At 46.0% G+C, this 21,563-nt stretch overlaps 1 protein-coding gene across 3 annotated transcripts in view; it reads left to right on the forward strand.

Moving 5' to 3' along the window:
• Positions 1–21,563, forward strand: part of LOC146796136 (GTPase IMAP family member 8-like) — a 132,550-nt gene that overhangs the window by 34,175 nt on the left and 76,812 nt on the right. For all 3 annotated transcript variants that reach the window (XM_085628522.1, XM_085628523.1, XM_085628524.1), the window contains exon 3: positions 6,694–6,742. In XM_085628522.1, coding sequence (XP_085484648.1) covers positions 6,694–6,742 — 49 coding nt within the window. The remainder of the gene's footprint in view (positions 1–6,693; positions 6,743–21,563) is intronic.

The raw sequence follows: 21,563 nt of genomic DNA on the forward strand, positions 1-21,563 counted from the left end.
TCTGTGGGATTGATCAAAGTATTCCCTGGGCATGCGTATATGTTTGCGTTAAGAGAGACCCCACTTGTGACCGGTTGTTCGACAGATGTGGGTGTGGCTCAGAGGTCCTGTCTGACCACGTATCTTTAACTCTGGGTTGATAGGCAGGTTACCTAGGGTAAATCTGACAGCAATGGTACAAGTTCACTGGAACTCCTAAAAATAATATGACAGTCACTGGTATCTTTTTTTATCTACATTCTCAATAGCTTGTGCACAGTTGTCAAAGAGTACATTGGTATTGTTTTTACGGATATTGGCATGTTTTTGCATTCCTAGATCATAGCATACATTGACACTGCTTTTACTGGCAACAACATTGTTATTTGTACATAGATTATGCCATACATTGATATTGCTACTGCTGGTGTTATCGCTGTTGAGCAGGCATAGATTATGTCATACATTGACATTGTATGTATGGACATTGACATTGTCATATGGGCCCATGTTATGGCATACATTGATAATGCATTTATCGGTATTGTCGTTGTTGGGCCTGCACATATCATGGTACTCATTGACATTGTATTTACCCATTCCGAGATGTTCATCATATTTAGGCCCATACAGTCCTTAAGAATGGATTCAGTAAGCAAAGTTTCTTGTTTGTACCAGAGAGATCGCCATAATAGTACGGGTTTGCTTTCAAGAGTGTCTGTGAGGAAATCAACACCCAATTCCCATTTGACAATGGATGCTGGAATGGAGCTGGATACTGCCAGGAGTCTTCGTAAATAGGCAATTTCTATTTTTTGCAGTGCACCCTTATCCTCTGTAGCCCAGATCCCTGCACCATATACTGGTGTTGAAATTGTTTTGGCATTATAATGGGTGAGCATCTGAGCAATTGATTTGTTGCCTAACTTAGAGGCAAACCTCATTAATCCTTCATTATTCCCGGTCATATTTGATACGCAGATCTCCCTGTGGCACTTACCGTCCAATTTAGATGAGAACTGGATCTCCAGATAACTAAAAGTATTTGTATTTTGCAATTTATTCCCTTTAATAAAAAAGTATGTTATTTCACTCCTCTGTTGCGACAGCTCATAGTAGAAGTTTTGCCAATATTAATTTTAATACTCCTCTTTTCCATGAAGTCTGAGAAGGAATCAATTAAAAGGTGCAAACTTTTTGGTGTATGTGCTAGGACAGCTGCATCATCGCCATACAGGAGTAATGGGATCTGCCTATATTCATTGGGACCCCATCAGTGACCACAGCCTTCCCCTTCGGACTGTTATTAGTAGCCCTCACCACCTTGTAAAGGATTAATGCTCTTCCGGTGGGTTAATCTACTGTCCAATTGCAAAGATCTCCCTCGTCTAAACAGGACCGGGAAAAAATCAAGCCAAAATTATCCACCCACTGAGCAGGAGTCATTGCAGATTTCAAGTCAGGGTCTGTTCCCTTAGTAAACAAAGGGGCGTTTACGGTTCTCCAAAATAGGATACAGTCTTTGGTTTCAGCAGCCTGTAAAAGGTTCACCCCAAGCCTCCCTTTGTAGATGTTTATTTCTTTATTTCATAGCATTGTTTTAATCGCCTCTTGCCACTCTAGGGTGTTGATTTAGAATTTTGATCATATTATTCGGGGTCTTTGTGCATTCACCATCAAACCAGCCCTTCCTTTCCTTCCCATGGGATTTAGGCCCCATTGTTAAAACTTGGTTAATGGAGTTTGATATTATGATATGAGCATTCTGTGTCCCCCTGTGGTTAGTTTTTGGTGCTAGCCCTCTCATCATTTGATTCAGGTTCTTAACCACCAGGTTATTTAGGAAGTTAACGGGGTTAATACCTCCCCTTTTAATTTTGACACCATTCTGAGTTATGGGGACAATATTATAAATTTTCCCTGAATCTAGGATTCTTTGGAGGCTATGGTTTACATTTAAAATCACAGGGTTACGGTCGCTGATACAGTTGTACCCAACCCGTAGATCTAGACTATTTTCACTATTGGAATCTGTAATCAGAATATGGTCAGTATAACCACTGTAGCCTCTCCCCATAAATGTAGGTGGAGAGGAGTAATTGCTATTACAGCAAGGTTTGGCTAATTTCAAATTTAATTCTATCATCAGATTATTAAGTGCTAGGGCTTGTGGGCTATGTAAAAAATGTACCAGGGTTTTCCCACCAAAATCATTGTACCCACATATTCATTTGGACATTTAGGGCATTCTGAAATAATAAAATACCATGCCCAGATTATAAAAGAGCCCTGATCAATAACATTTTCTAAATCTGTTTCACTTGCGCTAACTGCCTCCACCTTTGGAGAATTGAATTCAATATTATAAAAATGTATTTCTGTAATAGCCAAATTAGTACCTAATATGAAAGTAAAAACTGAAATATTTAGGTACAATCCCTTTTGGGATTTTGAAGTCAACGAGGTCTACCTCCCTATTTATTATTTTGCTGACACTAGAGATGGGTGCTAGGCCCATCTCAGCTCTTTCCTTTCTATGGCTAGGGGTTCAGCTTCCAGAGCTATCCTCTTGGACAGTTTCTGAAGATCTGCATCTACAGTATCTAAGTCATCTGGGATACTACTGGGGTTGTTACCTCCAGCGGTGTTGTTATCTGAGGGGGCAGTGATGGAGTCAGTTTCCTCCTCCTCCAACCTCCTCTGCTTCTTCTTCCCCATTGGGGTACGTTTGGTTTGCCAGGGCTTTGTCGTTGTCTGCCAGAAACTGCTAGAGATGGGCTTTTGTGGGTTAAGGACCCATGGCAAGTGTTGATGCTTTGCACAAATCTTTAAGTTGGGAAACTTAAAATGTGCATTGGGACCCAGGTTGAGCTCTTAGCTGGGCCCTGCAGTAACAGGCATGGTGTTTAAATTAAGTGGGGTCTAATTAGAGGTTCTGTTTTGGAGGTGTTGAGCAGGATGTGGTTCTCGGTTAACCAGTTTTGAGTGGACGTTAGGATAGAGTTGAGTAAGAAGATGTTGTCCAGGGAGGAGAGATTCAAATAGAGTTGTATATCATCCGCATACATGTGGAAGAGAATGTTCATGGCATTTAGTGCATTAGCTAAAGGTTCCAAGAACAGGTTGAATAGTATGGGAGATAGGGCTGACCCTTGGGGGACTGGAGAGGGCTGGGAGAGAGTGTGGTTCACCCTGACTCGTTGTGATCTGCGGTGGAGGAAAGACGAGAACCATTGTAGCACCCGACCGGAAAAGCCCATTCCTTTCTTCAGAATGGATATGATGTTATCGTGATTGACCGTGTCGAAGGCGGAGGAAAGGTCAAGGAGGATTGAGAGGCAGGATTCATTTTGGTCGAGCTTTTTTAAGTTGTCATCCAAGACATGAATGAGAGCCAATTCAGTGCTATGCCCCTTCTGAAAACCAGATTGATGCTGGTCTAGGAGTTGTGAGTTCTCAATGTGCGCACAGAGTTGGTATTGGACGCATTTTTCTAGGAGCTTGGCTAGGGTGGGTATGTTGGAGATAGGGAGGAAGTTGTTAAAGTTAGCCCTATCAGCATTAGTTTTTTTAGTATGGGTAATATCTGAGCTGCTTTTAGGCACACTGGGATCGAGCCCTGTGACAGTGAAGCGTTACAATCCTTGTCTCGGTGGGGATGAGGACATTCTTGATATCCTTGAAGATGGAAAAAGGCAACGGGTGACTGAAATGATTAGATGGGTTGATACTCTGAAAAATCTTGTTGATGTCTTTTTCACTGAGGGGAGTGAAGGTGCTCCATGATGCATTGTTCTTGGTGTTCAGACAGAGCTTCGCAAAGAGGTACGGAGGTGGTACGAGGCCCGAAGATGGTAGTGGAGCCTTTTTAGAGGCGAGTTCAATGTTGAGGAGACTTGCTTTCTTAGTGAAGAAAGCAGCCAGTTTGTCACATGAGTGTGGGCTGCCTCCAGAAACAGAGTGGTTTGGAGCTACCACTGATTGCTGTTTAACAAGTTCAAAGAGTTTCTTGGGGTGGTTAGCGGCCTGGTCAAGTTGGTATCTAAAGTAATCTGCCGTAGCGTTCTTGATTAGTTTGTTGTAGGAGCTCCTAACATCTCTCAGAAGTTTTAGTCGGTCCGAGGAGGGATTGGATTTCCAGGATCGTTCAACTGCTCTAAGATTGCGGCGTTCAGAGTTTAAATTGTCGTTGAACCAAGGTTTGGATATTTTTGTTGAAGCATTTTTTTCTTGGGGTGGTGCAATGACATTCATGATGTTAGAGATGGTAGAGTTGTAAAAGTCAGTGGGTAACTGAACCTCAACCAAGTCTGATTTGGATGAGAGGGCAGATTTACATTGGGCTGCTAGTTCATCAGAATTGATAGATCTGAGGTCCCTTTTCCAAACTTTGATTTTGTTGGTTGGGCCTTCCTCAAAGAAACCTCTCTGTTAATATAAAATAGGATGCAGTGGTGGTCCGACCAATCGCAAGGGGTAATGGTGTCCAATGAGATGGATTGATCCTTGGTGATGATGAGGTTTAGAATTACGCCTTTAATATGAGTTGGCCGGTCACAATGCTGAGTCAGCTTTATTTTCTGGTTATGAATTTTGAAATGTAGAACACATTACTAAATTATATCTTTAAACTTAACAATAGACATGGACTACGCTCTGTGAGCTATCCATTTTTGGGTCTTATGCCTTAATAATCAAAGAAAGGACCCGGATGTTGATAGAACTTTTTAACAGTCATTTATTTGATGAAGACATGCACATAGCTGTCTGGTGGGCCCGTTTTATGAGTGACACCTTCATCCATTCCTGTTTTTTTTAGCCAACAGCAGTCTGCCGTCTGTGGTTTTAGAGACTGTACTTACAATGTGAGATGTAAGCCAATAAGTCCCAGAATATAATAGGCTGTCAGCTAAAGTTCTAGGACAAGGTGAAAGTATTGCATGACTTGCATACGTGTGAGCCATGACTACGGCTTGATGCTGTGCTGCATGGTGCGATTGATCGTTCACAAAGATGAGCGGGGAGAGGGTACACTTAAAGAGCAGGAATTTTGGCAAAAGTGTGACAGATCTCAAATGTTTACAAAAAGAAAATAACAATGATTTTTTGAGTTAGTTCAGTTGAGTTTTACTCTGGGCAGTTACATGCAAACTGACCATTATGCAGGATTCTCATTTTGATGTACAAACGCTTACATACCAATGTTAAAGATCATTAGCTTTAGAGGCCATTACTTCCTTGCATGTCCCTGTATTCCTGCTCAGCTCATTGCTGTGATAGCCTGCAGTCATTGTCTGATAACCTAGCTGTAAAACAAGACAGCACTGCTTTTAGCAATGATACAGGGCAGAGAATGTAATTGCTATGATTACATTGCCAATGTGACATACTTTTTGGGATGCTTGAAACCTTGCCCAAGTCCTCTCGAGCTGAATGTTTATAAGTTACAGCATTTTACAAAATAATGTCATCGTATTAATACCTTTATGATAAAGTCTCAAAATATTCAAGACTGGATCATTAGATCTTAGACCAATACTTTCAGTTGGTGAAGGCTTACTACAACATCTATTTCGGGTCCACATAAAAAATGCCAAGTTCCAACTGGTCACCTGGATTTCTGTGCGGCACCAACAGTGTCCTTTGTATAATCCTCAACTCAGAAAAGAGGCCCTGTGGGCGCAAGGAGGAGAAATGTCTTCTTGTAACCGGTTCCATGGTGTCCTTCCAGGCAGACAGCTTCTTCCTTTGATCCAGACCCTTCTGTAGCCTCCAAATAGAGGAGGAAGGTTCCACAGGTATCAGCAGGCTTTTGAAGCAGGTCTTTGACCTCATGTAACTTTGTGGAATCAGCAGGATATTTGTTGGGCTGGGTGAAATTTCACATAACAACATGTATGGGAAATTACTGAGATTAAGTCATTATGCCACATTGTTCAATTTTGGGGAGAAATTTTAACACAGAATGAAACATTCTAGTAATTTTTCTACGTGAACTGCATTTCAGGTTGATTTTTTACCCACGTAGACTGTTCCAGTAATTTTTTAGCACAAAACTACAAATCCGAATGGAAGCAGAAGTGTTTTGAATGCGAGCCACTAGAAATCTCCTCGAAATTAAGTGTTTGAGTTGAATTTTAACCTGAACTGACCTTTCGGATAATTTTTGGAGTGCGATATGTATTTAGCATAATTACACATAATGTTGCAGTAATTACCCTACAGCAAATTATGTAAGTATTGCACACCCCTAGATTTTAGTGCTATTAGCCCAAGAGCTAGCAATGGGTCCAAAAATTCTCCTGCAGATGGATAAATATTATACGGTGTGGAGAGTAGGGAATTTTTTCCTATTTTCAACACAAAGGCATGACTTTTCATGATCTTCTCCAAACGTATAGAGCGGTTTCTCTTCCATGCCCTGGTAGTTGTGGCTTTTTCCAAGAGTCTTAAATATTGTGACTGGTTGGTGGTTGGCCTAGAGCTGCTGGACCAAGGGTTGTTCATAAACTAGCTATTTACCAGAGTTGAGTTCACATCTCACAGCAAGTTTTACAACTTTCGAGTTAAAAACACGAACTCACAGTAGTTCATCATAAGACACTGAAGCAAGGGCTGTCTTCATAAGCACAGCTGTCCATTTCCTATGCAGTTGTATAACTATTTTTTAAAATACATTTTCTTATGGCTAACACTTTATTTTGTATATTTTAGCAAGACAGTGACATGGATTCCAGAGTAGAAATGAGAATTAACAGTTCTGGTGAGTATTTGAGATAAACACGTAATTGAAGCTCTGTTATATACGGTGACAGTTTTTAGTTTGTCCTGGGGTTTAATCAAATTAATCCTACTGGAAAATGTACTTGCAATGTTTTTGTTCCATTGTATAGAGCGCTATAAGTTGTAGAAGTAGAAGCTGAGAGGCGTCCTGCTGGATTGGGGCAAATTGTTACCTATGAAACATTATTATGATCAAGGGACGAAGGGCACGAGTAGTTGCAATTTAATTACAATTTAATTAAAGGACATTCTTCTGTATTATTTGAGAGTGGTTGGAGTGATCTCTGCAAGGGAAAAATGATTACCGGGTGCGGGTGTCAATGATAACTAAAAAGAAAGTAGTATTAAATCTGATCCTATTAAATTATATGTCTTCAGCAAAAACTAATTGTTCCATTAATTTCCTTTGATCTTAACTTTACAAACTAACTATGCATTCTATTATCAATTAATAATATTAAAAACAATTTTCTGAACTTCAACTCAAGTATAAGGGTAATACAGTTGCAATCTGTTACTTATTCCCTTTGTGAAGTGAACTTCAACTCAAGTTTAAAGGTCATACTGTTGCAATCTGTTAGAGTTATTCCCTTTGTGAAGTCAGAAACCACCCTTGTATTTAAATTATGATGTGAAGAAATGCTTACTAGCAAGTACAAGAGACAATCTTTTGAGACAACCAACCCCCCAGAAGAAGTACTTAATTTTCATACATTAAATGCAGTTTGTGCAAAATAATGAAACATTGTCATAAGTTTCTTGACTGCTCTGACATACAGTAAAGAAAATGTGCTCACGTGCTAATTTGCAGACTAAGGGCCATATTTGCAAGATTTCGCCGTAGGGCAGGAATGCGCCTTATCTTGTATTCCTGGCCTTTTCCCCAGTGCTGGTGCACAATGGGCTGCCATACTCCAAAGCAGGCACCTTTGCGCCATAGTGCAAGGGTGCCCTGCTTTGCAGGGATGATTGTTTTTGTGCAGGAAGGGAAACCTTCCTGCACAAAACAATTACGAGATGCTTTTTCCTGTTTCTATGTGTGCTGCAGAATGCAGTACACATAGAAAAAGGTACAAGCATTTGCAATGCAATAGGTCTCACATTTGCAAGCGTTTAAGCTATTGGCATTGTAAATTAAAATGCCTCTTATTTATGTTTTGATAATTATCAGAACATATAAATAAGAGGCATTGTCATTTACAATGCCAATAGCTCAAACTTTCATAAATGCGAGACCTATTCAAAAAAGTGGACGCCATTGTCCTGGGCTGCTTATTGCAGGAAAGCATGTTGTGCCTGCAGTAGGAGAAACTATTTAAAGAAAATAATGCTTACAGACTAATAAAAGACGTACCCCGTAACAACCGAAGTAAAAGGGCCGGTCCTCATGGGAGGTTAGAAATGAAGACAAGGCGGTAGTAAGGAGAGACTAACACGCCTATTAATGAATCAGAAGCCAGCATTTACGAAGGACAATGACACAAGCCAAAGACAAATATAGGCGGAGAGTGGGCGGGGCTTCTATTTCATACTCCAATACAGCATGGCTCGCAGCGCATGCACTGCTCAGGCTCGACCTATTAAATGGATGGATGAATGGATGGAGAGAAACGTGCACAAAAGTCATTAACGCCCCAGGACCCCTTTACACTTGATGAAGTCATAAGCACTTCAAAGCCCACCAAGGCTTTTAAGCATTAAGACACAGACATGGGTGAAAAACTGGAAATGTGTAATTACTTCACTGGAAAGTTAAAAAAAAAAATTCAAAAAAGCCACAGGCCTGACTTCGTCAATAAAACATGAAATAGCCACGGAAGACTGTGTGAGTCATGAAGCTCTATGTATATGTCCACAAAATTCCTCCACAAACTCATACAATTGCACCATGACCCACGGAATTGTCACAGCCACTGTGAGTAAGAAAGTGTCCCTTCAGCTAGCAGTTTTCCCCATAATCCATGAATTTGCCCGCACTTACACATATTATAAGGAGGAAAACTATAGGGGGAGAAAAGGAGATGTGAGTTAAGTGGAACAAAATAGAGCAAAAGCTACAATAAGGCCAGGAAGAGGTGATAAATGTGAGCAAAAGAGGCAAAATAAAAAGAACGAATTACCAGACAAACCGTAAGCAACACATATATAACACATGACTCTATTCCTTTCCTTGGACACAAGAAATGAATGCACACATTAACACCAACAACTCGGTGAAAAAAGGCACAAATATCGAACATCCAAATAGAGATTAAGGATGAACACTGTTTACCCAAAGCACACCTTAAAACAGCACACAGCACCGAACGCCCACACACACACACACACTGCAGGCTTATACATCTCCTAATGCACCATTTACGAATGAATGGATACGACCACACCCTAACACGCACTCACAGAAATCACCAAATGCAAAATCACACATTTATACAGCCACGGTTAAAGGCACATACACACTAATCAAACACACATTTTCAAATGCGCACACACACGCCACTCAATGCACACAAACGCCATCAAATGCACGAATGCACATTATGTTACACAAATACACACACATACATCAAGTCTACACACACTCGTTTGTCATTTTGTCATTGGGATAGAAGCAAAGACGCACCCACAGAGCTGACATACTCATAAAACACTTGCATGTTCACAGTACGTGTCCTTTAGCAAGGACATACAAAACAGCAGCAGAGATAACACGTCCCAACGAAGACCTTGAAAACAGAAAGCTGACAACTTTGCAAGCAGTCGGTATTGTGCACTGTGGGTGCAGCATCCGCAGACACATAATAATAAGCAGTATACATTGATCATATAACAACTTGTGTGACTGAGTGCAAAACTACAACTGAAGTAGCATCATGCATTCCCCATGCACTAACTAGTCATGTCTTCTGCTCCGACCCAGCCCTTCCGTCCCGTTCCGAGCCCCCTCCATCCACGCCCTGCCCACGCCCCTCTGCTGTGCCGTCCCGATCGCCTGCTAAAGAAATAAAATAAAGGCTCACCAAAGTTTTCTTTCCCAATATTTTATACTTTTAGTAAGCAGCGCAGTATGTTGCCTGTGCCGCGCTGCTAATTAAAAGAATAAAATATTGAAAAATTAGAGTTTGGCGACCCGTGCCTTTCTTTGGAGTGGGGTGAGGCAGGGCTTGAAGAGAGCCCAAAAGGAGTTTGGTAAGCGGTGTAGTGTAAAAGAAAGGCGTGGCTCGTTAAAGTCTATTTTTTCAATATTTTATGCTTTAAGTAAGCAGAGCAGCATACTGTATGTGTCGCGCTGCTTATTAAAAGCATAAAATATTATAAAAATAGGGTTTGGCGAGCCATGCCTTTTGTTGTAATGAGGTGAGGCGGGGCTTGCAGAAAGCCCATCAGAGTTTGGTGAGCAGCACCGAGTTAAAGAAATGCGCAGGTCATTAAACTCTATTTGTTCAATGTATTATACTTTTTGTAAGCAGCTTATTAGAATCATAAAATATTATAAAAATAGAGTACCGCGTGCCAAAAACCCAAATACAAATAACACCATTACTGCTGACACTGACGCAATGTTTAACGCGCTGTCACTTCACGAATAAGAAAGAACAAGCATTGGCCGCGCGGCTGTGAAAATGACTTGGCCGCGCGGCCCGCGAAAGTGAAAGTGATCGCGGACGCGATCAAGCAGGGCGAGACATATGGCGTCTGCGCGCGTGCATGCTCACGTGCACGCAAGCTTTAGGCCACAGGCAGCACTTGGAAAATGCGCATACAAAATGTCTCTGCCAGACCAGCGCATGCGCTGGATCAGGCGAGACCTAAAAACGAGGAGAAATAAAGGTATTTTTCCCCTTTGCGCCTACTTTACGCCTCCCCTGGGGAGGCGTATGTTTTTGCACTGCCTCAGAGTTACGATCCCTCGTAAATCTGGGGCAGTGTCAAAAAAGCCTTTGGTGTCGTTGGGAATGCCCCCAGCAACATCCACTGCACACCCCTTTGACGAAGATAACTGCGTTAAAGGGAACAATATTTACAAGGTCGCATTAAGCCACACAAATGAGCTTAGTGCTGCCTGATAAATATGGAGCAGACTCCTGCGCCACCAGAGCATCACAAAACAGTGACAGCCCAGTGGTGCAGCCTCTTTGTAAATGAGGCAGAGAAAAATGCACTAAACAAAGGTGTCAATTTACAAACATAGTCCTAAATGGCTAAAATATGAAACCTACTGTCAATTAATGTTAAGGGGCTAAATGCAAGACTGAAGCAATATAAAATAAGGAAAACAATTGTCACTATAAATAAGATATTGTATGCCTTCACGAGACTCGGATTGCTTATAGAGGTTACACAAATGGGAGCAAATATATTTTCAAATCACTATTCAAAATACACCACTTTTGGGGGCAACCATCCTACTATATGATGCATCTACACAAATAGTTAATAGTACTGCGGATACAAGTGGATGGTGGGTGACAGTTGCCATTATCTATCCGCAAGGCCATATCCATACTTGTTCTATCTATGATCCAAATGACGATGCCCCACTACCTGTCAATCAGGTATTGTTAGAATTGGGAATCTCTGGTTGGCACAGGTATGTGCTTGTGACAAGCAGGGACTCTTACTTCTAAGTCAGGATAAGGGAATCACCCTTTCAAATAACCCCTCCTCACCCTTTAGGTAGTGTGGCGCAAGCAGTCAAGACTATTCTCAGGGCGTCATAGGTTAAGCATTTGTGAACACATACAGTAATACAATGACACACCACAAATGGACACCAGTCAAGGTTGTATAAAAATAGCTTTCTTTATATAAGGCTTAGCACAAGACCAAAATAACAAATAAAAATGACCACAGTATTATTTTAAAGTCCAATGTTCTTGTAGAAAGGCTTAAAACACAAAAATAGGCTTCTTTTAAGTAAACACGCTTCTTTCACATAAGTACGCTTCTTTCAAGGCTCTGTACGGTTCGTACCTGGATGTGCGACTCGTTGGCGTTAAAAACAAAAAGTATGAGTCTAACAATCGTTGCGGACTCCGGGGTCCGTGGCGTGCCCGCTGCGGGGCGAAAAGAACAAAGTACCTTGGTTTCGTAGGGTCCGCGACGTACAGTGCGGGGACAAGTCGATGGTTCCGGGTCATAGCTCGGCAGCGTATTCAGATGCTGGTCGGGTCGCGGTGACGGTACGCGGCGTTGATACGGGACCTTCAGGGATACGTTGCGGCTGGCCCGGATCGGCTTGCAGAATCCGTGGCGTTCGGTGTTCGAGCCGTACCTTCGGTGCGGATAGGCGGCAACACTTCTCGGCGAGCCGTACTGCGTACGGGGAGGATCGGTGCGATGCGGCTTCTCAGCTCTGAGCACGGCACAGTGCAGTACGTTTAGCAGTGTACGGACCGTACCTGCGGGACAACGAAGCTTGTGTCCGAGGCGTACAGGATTAGGCAGCCAGGGCTGTACGACTCGAATCGGCGGGGAAGGTTAGGTGCGATGCGGCCGGGAGGGATACGGTGCGTACTAACGCTTTTAAATCAGCGTAGACACATGGTGCCGGGCGGCAAAGACACGGCTTCGTGGCGGATGGGGTACGGGTCATACTGGGGGCCAAATCCAGCAGGAAACAAGCAAGAATTGTCCAAGCAACTCAATTTTGGAAGGCAGATGAGTCCAATGGGCCTGGGACTCAGTTCAGGGGGCAAGCTCTCTTCAAAAGCCCTTGGAGATTGTTGAAACAAAGTTGCAAAGTCTCTTTTTAGTCCTTTCTTCTCCTTTCTCCGCAAGGCACCAACTGCAGGCCAATCCCCCAGGTTAGGGAAAGTTACTCCTCCTTCAGCTTCTTCCAGGTCCTTCTAGTCAGGCAGAGTTTCTTCGTGGTTCAATCAGGATCTGATTTCTTAGGAGCAGGGCTCCTACATTTATACCTAGTTTCTTTTGTCTTTACAGGCCAGGGGGGCCTTTGCCTAATCCCAGTCCAGTTCTTTTCAGTGAGGAGCACTCTGGCTTCTTCTTTCAGCAGGCAGGGCAGAGACATCAGACGCTCCCCAGGGGTGGAGCCAGTATTGTGGTGGCAGAGCACAGCCCTATTCAGAGTCAAGGTGCACTCCTCCCACCCATCCTGGTGTAATCTCTCTATTCACCACCTGGCAGCCACAGCCTGTCTCCTGGAACTTTCCAGCCCTGTCACTCAAGCTACACACAAAGAAGATAGCCCCTCCCAGCAGAGGCGGACTGAAATGGTTAGGCACGCAAAGGCTAACTTTCTAAAAGTAGCATTTGCAAACACAGGATATGAAAATAAACTTTACTAAAATATGTATTTTATTATTCTGAGTTCAGGCATACTAAACATGAATTTCTACCATGCATCCTGAGCCTGCTAGGATTATAGAGTGTTATAATCTAGCAGCCCATTCTGGCCTATGGAGAGCAGGTAGCCTTACAATAGTGAAAAGCGAAAATGGCTGTAATTCACTATTAGGACATGCCACACACTTCAGGGCATGTCCTACCTTATCCTTACAATGCACCCTGCCCAAGGGCCTACCATAGGGGTGACTAACATGAAGGTAAGGGAAGGTTTAGGGACTGGCAAGTGGGGACACTTGCCCAGTCAGCATTACAGTACCAGACTGCATGCAGGTTCTGCAATGGCAGACCTTAGACACATTTTACCAGGCTGCTTCTGTGGGTGGCACAACCAGGTCTGCAAGCCCACTAGCAGCATTTGGCTATACAAGCCCTCGGCACACCTGGTGCACTCTACTAGGGACTGACAGTAAACCAAATAAGCCAAACATGGAAGTCAATTCACATAATACATTTTCCCATAGGGAGCACTTGCACTGTGGCACTGGATGGCAGTGGCACAGTGCCCTGAGCAGCTAACACCAGCCCAAAAATACATTGAGGCACAGACAAAAATGGAAGGGTGACCCACGCCAATGGTGCCAGGTCTAACACGTGTCCCCTCCAGCTGAAATGTGGGGGGAACTACCCTACCCCAGGGAGTTCCTCTTCACTAAGGTGGAAAAACCTGAACAGACCGTCAGCACTGGCGTGATCTGTGCCAGGGCGATGCTCCACCGTAAAGTCCATACCCTGTAGGGAGATGGACCACCTCAACAGTTTTGGGTTCTCACCCCTCATTTGCATCAACCACCTGAGGGGCCTGTGGTCAGTCTGCACCCGGAAGTGAGACCCAAACAAGTAGGGTCTAAGCTTCTTCAGCGCCCAGACCACGGCAATTGCTTCTCGCTCTATTGCACTCCACCTTTGTTCCCGTGGAAGTAACCTCCTACTTATGAAGGCTACAGGTTGGTCCCAGCCCTCCTCAGTCATCTGTGAGAGAACAGCCCCTACACCATGCTCTGATGCGTCTGTCTGCACTAGGAATTCTTTTGAGAAGTCAGGAGCCAAGAGCACGGGCGCCGTGCACATGGCAGTCTTCAGGGTGTCAAAGGCCTTCTGACAGGTGTCAGTCCATATCACTTTTCTGGGCTGCTTCTTCGAAGTCAGCTCTGTCAAGGGGGCAACAATGCTGCCATACCCCTTGACAAACCTCCTGTAGTACCCTGTGAGTCCTAAAAAGGCCCTCACCTCTGTCTGGGTCTTTGGCAGCTCCCAAGCCAGGATGGTTTCAACCTTTGGGTTGGAGCGGCGCCACCTGGCCGCTCCCCACTTGGTGTCCCAAGTACACCACTGAACCCTGCCCGATCTGACACTTGCTTGCCTTGATCGTGAGGCCTGCCTTGCGCAGTGCCATCAGCACTTCCCAGAGATGTTGCAGGTGTTCTTTCCATGTGCCACTGAACACTGCGATGTCATCCAGGTATGCGGCGCTGAACTCGGTCAGCCCAGCCAACACCTGGTTGACCAACCTCTGGAAGGTGGCAGGGGCATTCTTCATCCCAAATGGCATAACCCGGAACTGGAAATGCCCATCTGGTGTGGAGAATGCGGACCTCTCTTTGGCCCCATCAGTCAAGGCGATCTGCCAGTACCCAGACGTTAAATCAAACGTGCTGAGGTACCGTGCAACCCCTAACCGATCGATGAGCTCATCAGCTCTGGGGATGGGGTGCGCGTCAGTCTTCGTGACTGAGTTGAGTCCTCTGTAGTCCACACAGAACCGGAGTTCGGGTGTGGCACCCGGCGCTGCAGCCTTTGGGACCAAGACCACTGGGCTGGCCCAAGGACTGCTGGAGGACTCAACCACCCCTAGAGCAAGCATCTTTGAGACCTCCTCTTTGATGCAGGCTCTGACCCTGTCTGTTACCCTGTAAGCTTTGTGCTTCACAGGTAAGCTGTCTCCTGTATCCACATCATGGACGCACCAATCTGTGATACCCGGAACGAGGGAGAACAGGTCAGGAAACTGCCCCAGCAGCTGGCGGCAGTCATCCTGTTGCTCAGGGGTCAGGGTGGGTGAGAGGTTAACTCCATCCACTGACCCGTCTCGCTCTGAGGCTACCAAGAGGTCAGGAAGAGGCTCGGACTCCTCTTCCGTCCCATCATCGGTGGCCAAGAGCATGCCCACTTCGGACCTCTCCAAGTGGGGCTTCAGTCGATTGACATGTAGGACCCTTAAGAGGTTCCTAGGAGACTGCAAGTCCACCAAGTAGGTAACGGAACTCTTGCGCTCCACAATCTCAAAGGGTCCTGTCCACTTGTCCTGGAGTGCACAAGGCTCCACATGGGCCAGGACCCACACCTTTTGACCAGGTTGAAGCTCAACCAGAGTGGCATTCTGGTCATACCACCGCTTCATTTCCTCCTGGCTGGCTTCCAGGTTTGCCTCAGCAAGTTGCCTGAAACGCCTAGTCTGGTTCCGGAAAGCCAGCATGTAACTGTATACATTCTGGGTAGGTTTCCTGGGAGATTGCTCCTAGCCTTCCTTGACCAGACTAAGAGGTCCTCGCATGGGGTGGCCATACAAAAGCTCAAAGGGACTGAACCCCAGAGACTTTTGTGGCACCTCACGGTATGCGAAGAGAAGGCATGGTAAGAGGACGTCCCACTTACGCCTCATGGGTTCCTCAAGACCCATAATCATGCCCTTTAGGGTTTCGGTTGAATCGCTCAACCAACCCGTTTCCTTGGGGGTGGTAAGGGGTGGTGAACTTGTACGTCACACCACACTCTTGCCAAAGGGATTTCATATATTTGGATATGAAATTGGTCCCCCTGTCAGACACCACCTCTAGAGAGAGAAAATTCCCATCAGTGCCCGTCCCACCACGGGGGCCGTCACTGTCCTCAGAGGGGTGGCTTCAGGGTACCGGGTGGCATGGTCCACCAAGACCAGGATAAACCGGTTGCCCATGGCTGTCTTGGGGTCCAGTGGCCCCACAATGTCAATCCCCACTCGCTGGAATGGGGTACTGACCACTGGGAATGGTTGGAGTGGAGCCTTCAGCTTCCTTCCACTCTTACCACTTGCCTGGCAAGTCTGGCATGTCCTGCAGTGAGTGTCATAACTCCTGCGCATTTGGGGCCAATAAAAGTGGGTGACAAGCCTTTCAAAGGTCTTGTCCTGCCCCAAATGCCCTGCTAACGGCACATCGTGAGCCAGCCCCAGTAGGAAGGCTCTGAACTTCTGGGGTACCACCAGCGCACGGGCTGACCCAGGTTCAGCAACCTTAGGCTCCGAGTACAGGAGGTCGTTCTCCCAGTAGATTAAGTGAGTACCGGACTGATCACCATTGGCCTGGGCTGCAGCCTGCTGCCGCATACCCACTAGAGAGGGGCACTTTTTCTGCTCCCTGCAGAATTCCTCCCTGGTGGGGCCTCCTTCTTGCTGCCAATGGGTCAGCTCAAGCAGATCCCCCAGTTCGGCTATCTGTTCCCTGGTAGGCTCCAGGGCATCCCCCTCAAGGTCTGCTTCCTCCTGGGCCGTGGGAACTTCAGGAGCCGGTTTCCCGTGCCTCCCGCGCCCTCTCCCTAAAACCGGTTCCTGGGCCTCTCCCTCAGGCTCCAGGGTCCCTTCAACACCCCTACTGGCTGCCATTGACCGGGTGGTCACGCACGCCCAATCAGGTAAACCCACCATCCGCAGGTGAGCTGTCTTCTCCACCTTTTCCCAAGGGGAGCTCTCCAAATCATTACCCAACAGACAATCAACAGGCATGGCCGCTCTCACAGCCACTTGCAGAGTACCAGAGACCCCCCCCCCACTCAAAGGGAACCTGAGCCATTGGACACTGACTCTCTGTGTTGTCGGCTTTGACAACAGGGCAGAATGTGTGTGGGACCACCTGCTTTTGAGACACCAGGTGTTGCTTGACAGCAGTCACACTGGCTCCTGTATCTCTAAGAGCCCCCACCCTTTGGCCATTTATGGTCAGCCACTGCCCATACTTTTGTGTATTGGGGGGCAGTTGGGCCTCAGCGACCATCTCACTGTCTCCTAATGAGACTAGGGTCATCTATACGGGATCCCCCTCCCCTTGGACCTCTACCTCCCTCCAAAAGGCTACACTAGGCACCTGCCTGGGGGGTGGGGCACCAGGGGGTGCTGGTTTACCAAACATGGGGCACTTGGGATCCATGGAATAGTGCCCCAGGTTGTTACACTTGTAACATTTGGGGGGCCCTCTTTGAACAGGGTTACCTGTCGGGGCCCCGGTCTGCTTCGGGGGTGGGGGTGGCTGAGAACCTTTCCCTTGGTTCCCCTGGGAATTACTTTGGGGCCCTCTGTAGAACTCCCTCTGTTTACCCTTGTCCCCCCTCACTCTTCTGCTGGGGACCCTGACCACCTTTGGCGGGGCCTCCCACGTGACCCTTGTGGACCCTGGTGCTGATCCAGCAGTCCGCATCCTCAGCAAGCTTCCTAGGGTTAGTTAGCTTGCTATCGATCAGGTGCTGGCGTAGCTCAGGAAAACAATTATCAGACAAGTGCTCCCATGCAATTAGATCAAACAGCCCTTGGTAATCATTTACTTTGCTACCCTTTACCCAACCATCTAGCGCTCTGGAAAAAAAAGTCACATATTCTACATATGTGGTACCAGGCTTCTTGGTGCATTCCCTAAATCTCTGCCTGTACAATTCAGGAGTTAACCCATACCTTGTCATCAGAGCTTCCTTCATGTGTGGATAGGACGTGGTGACATCAGATGGAAGATCTAGCAGTGTGTCACGCCCCTCACTCAGGAACCTTCCCCACAACCCCGCTCCCCAATCTCTCTCAGGGACCCGGTGAGAGGACATGGCTACTTCATAGGCCCTGAACCACTGCTCAATATCATCCTGCTTGTAATACTCTTTCACCACATCTTTAGGAATGTGCACCCTTGACTCTGTTAAATTGCTACCACCAGAGGGAGAGTTGTCTAAACTCTTGGCCTTGAGATCCAACTCCCTCATTCTTACTTCATGCTCCATGGCCAGCCTTTGTCTTTCCAGTTCCATTTGGAGCTTTGCCATCTCCACTTCATGTGCTCTTGCAGCAATCCTGTCGGCCATCTCCTCTGGCGACAGGCCTCTGCCAGGATCAGGAGCACCTTCTGGGAGGAATCACCTCCAGCACATTCTCTGGGAACTTGGATTCGTACCAGGCCCTCAGCGCCTTTGTATACTGATCCTTGTTTTTCAATCCAGTTTGGTTAATTCTGTACTTGAAGAGGTATCCTTTCAAAACTTCACTTGTGCACCTCATCAGTGCCTTCTCATCCAATCTATGTCATCAACCCCAGAGAATATAGAGGCCGCCCTGCCTCCATTCACTGAGCTAGGCATGGTTTCTTAAAGTGGAGATTCTTCAGCAAAAACAAAAATCAATACTGTGTGGCTACGTTATCGGTCTGAACTCCCTGCGTGGTGTTCACTCAATTACTGTACATGAATCACAAATGCAAATTCCAATCCTCACCGCTGACCACCAATGTTAGAATTGGGAATCTCTGGTTGGCACAGGTATGCGCTTGTGACAAGCAGGGACTCTTACTTCTAAGTCAGGATAAGGGGATCACCCTTTAAAATAACCCCTGCTCACCCTTTAGGTAGTGTGGCGCAAGCAGTCAAGACTATTCTCAGGGCGTCCTAGGTTAAGCATTTGTGAACACATACAGTAATACAATGACACACCACAAATGGACACCAGTCAAGGTTGTATAAAAATAGCTTTCTTTATATAAGGCTTAGCACAAGACCAGAATAATGAATAAAAATGACCACAGTATTATTTTAAAGTCCAATGTTCTTGTAGAAAGGCTTAAAACACAAAAATAGGCTTCTTTTAAGTAAACACGCTTCTTTCACATAAATATGCTTCTTTCAAGGCTCTGTACGGTTTGTACCTGGATGTGCGACTCGTTGGCGTTAAAAACAAAGAAAGTATGAGTCTAACAACCGTTGCGGACTCCGGGGTCCGTGGCGTGCCCGCTGCGGGGCGAACAGAACAAAGTACCTTGGTTTCGTAGGGTCCGTGACGGACAGTGCGGTACAAGTTGATGGTTCCGGGTCGTAGCTCGGCAGCGTATTCGGATGCTGGTCGGGTCGCGGCATCGGTACGCGGCGTTGATACTGGACCTTCAGGGATACGTTGCGGCTGGCCCGGATCGGTTTGCAGAGTCCGTGGCATTCGGCGTTCGAGCCGTATCTTCGGTGCGGATAGGCGGCGACACTTCTCGGCGAGCCGTACTGCGTACGGGGAGGATCGGTGCGATGCGGCTTCTCAGCTCTGAGCACGGCACAGTGCAGTATGTTTAGCTGCGTACAGACCGTACCTGCGGGACAACGAAGCTTTTGTCCAAGGCGTACAGGATTAGGCAGCCAGGGCTGTACGACTCGAATCGGCGGGGAAGGTTAGGTGCGATGCGGCCGGGAGGGATACGGTGCGTACTAACGCTTTTAAATCAGCGTAGACACACGGTGCCGGGCGGCAAAGACACGGCTTAACGGCAGATGGGGTACGGGTCGTACTGGGGGCCAAATCCAGCAGGAAACAAGCAAGAATTGTCCAGGCAACTCAATTTTGGAAGGCAGATGAGTCCAATGGTCCTGGGACTCAGTTCAGGGGGCAATCTCTCTTCCAAGCCCTTAGAGATTGTTGAAACAAAGTTGCAAAGTCTCTTTTTAGTCCTTTCCTCTCCTTTCTCAGCAAGGCACCAACTGCAGGCCAATCCCCAGGTTAGAGAAAGTTACTCCTCCTTCAGCTTCCTACAGGTCCTTCTAGTCAGGCAGAGTTTCTTCGTGGTTCAATCAGGATCTGATTTCTTAGGAGCAGGGCTCCTACATTTATACCAAGTTTCTTTTGTCTTTACAGGCCAGGGGGGCCTTTGCCTAATCCCAGTCCAGTTCTTTTCAGTGAGGAGCACTTTGTTGTTGGGACTCTGGCTTCTTCTTTCAGCAGGCAGGGCAGAGACATCAGACGCTCCCCAGGGGGTGGAGCCAGCATTGTGGAGGCAGAGCACAGCCCTAGTCAGAGTCAAGGTGCACTCCTCCCACCCATCCTGGTGTAATCTTTCTATTCACCACCTGGCAGCCCCAGCTTGTCTCCTGGAACTTCCCAGCCCTGTCACTCAAGCTACACACAAAGAAGATAGCACCCCCCAGCAGAGGCAGACTGAACTGGTTAGGCACGCAAAGGCTAACTTTCTAAAAGTAGCATTTGCAAACACAGGATATTAAAATAAACTTTACTAAATGATGTATTTTATTATTCTGAGTTCAGGCATACTAAATATGAATTTCTACCATGCTTCCTGAGCCTGCTAGGATTATAGAGTGTTATAATCTAGCAGCCCATTCTGGCCTATGGAGAGCAGGTAGCCTTACAATAGTGAAAAACGAAAATGGCTGTAATTCACTATTAGGACATGCCACACACTTCAGGGCATGTCCTACCTTATCCTTACAATGCACCCTGCCCTAGGGCCTACCATAGGGGTGACTAACATGAAGGTAAGGGAAGGTTTAGGGACTGGCAAGTGAGGACACTTGCCCAGTCAGCATGACAGTACCAGACTGCATGCAGGTTCTGCAATGGCAGACCTTAGACACATTTTACCAGGCTGCTTCTGTTGGTGGCACAACCAGTGCTGCAAGCCCACTAGCAACATATGGATATACAAGCCCTCGGCACCCCTGGTGCACTCTACTAGGGACTGACAGTAAAGCAAATAAGCTAAACATGGAAGTCAATTCACATAATACATTTTCCCTTAGGCAGCACGTGCACTGTGGCACTGGATGGCAGTGGCACAGTGCCCTGAGCAGCTAACACCAGCACAAAAATACATTGAGGCACAGACAAAAATGGAAGGGTGACCCACGCCAATGGTGGCAGGTCTAACAGGTATTAACTAAATTAAATGCTGAAAAGGGACATTTCGTTATATCAGGGAATTTCAGCTGTACTTTATCCCCTCCTCTTGTTCCCACCAATCTCCAAAGACCTCTCTATTCACCCAAAATCAGGTCAGTTGCAGCTCTGAAAAATGGGTTAGATATCATGGATCCTTGGACAATGAAACACTCTCAGGACAAAGTATTCTCACATTATTCTAATGCACAGAAACATTCTTGAGAAGTTATTACTTTCTTAAACAATGAATTGGGTAAATACCATCTTATATGGGTATCCAACTGCACTCCTGTTACTCTCCAGATAAAGATAGATGGTGGTAAACCAGACAGACCAACCTGGGCATTTAATTAGGCACTAGTAGATGATGTGATCATGTGAAGTTCATCCAGCAATTAATGACACACATTCAGATGTTTCTGCTTGATAATATAAAGTTTGCACCACGTCACGTAGTCTGTTGAACTGCATTATCAGTGACTTTGCAATACAATCT

The sequence above is a fragment of the Triturus cristatus genome, chromosome 10 (assembly GCF_964204655.1).
Source record: "Triturus cristatus chromosome 10, aTriCri1.1, whole genome shotgun sequence".
Taxonomy (NCBI): Eukaryota; Metazoa; Chordata; class Amphibia; order Caudata; family Salamandridae; genus Triturus; species Triturus cristatus.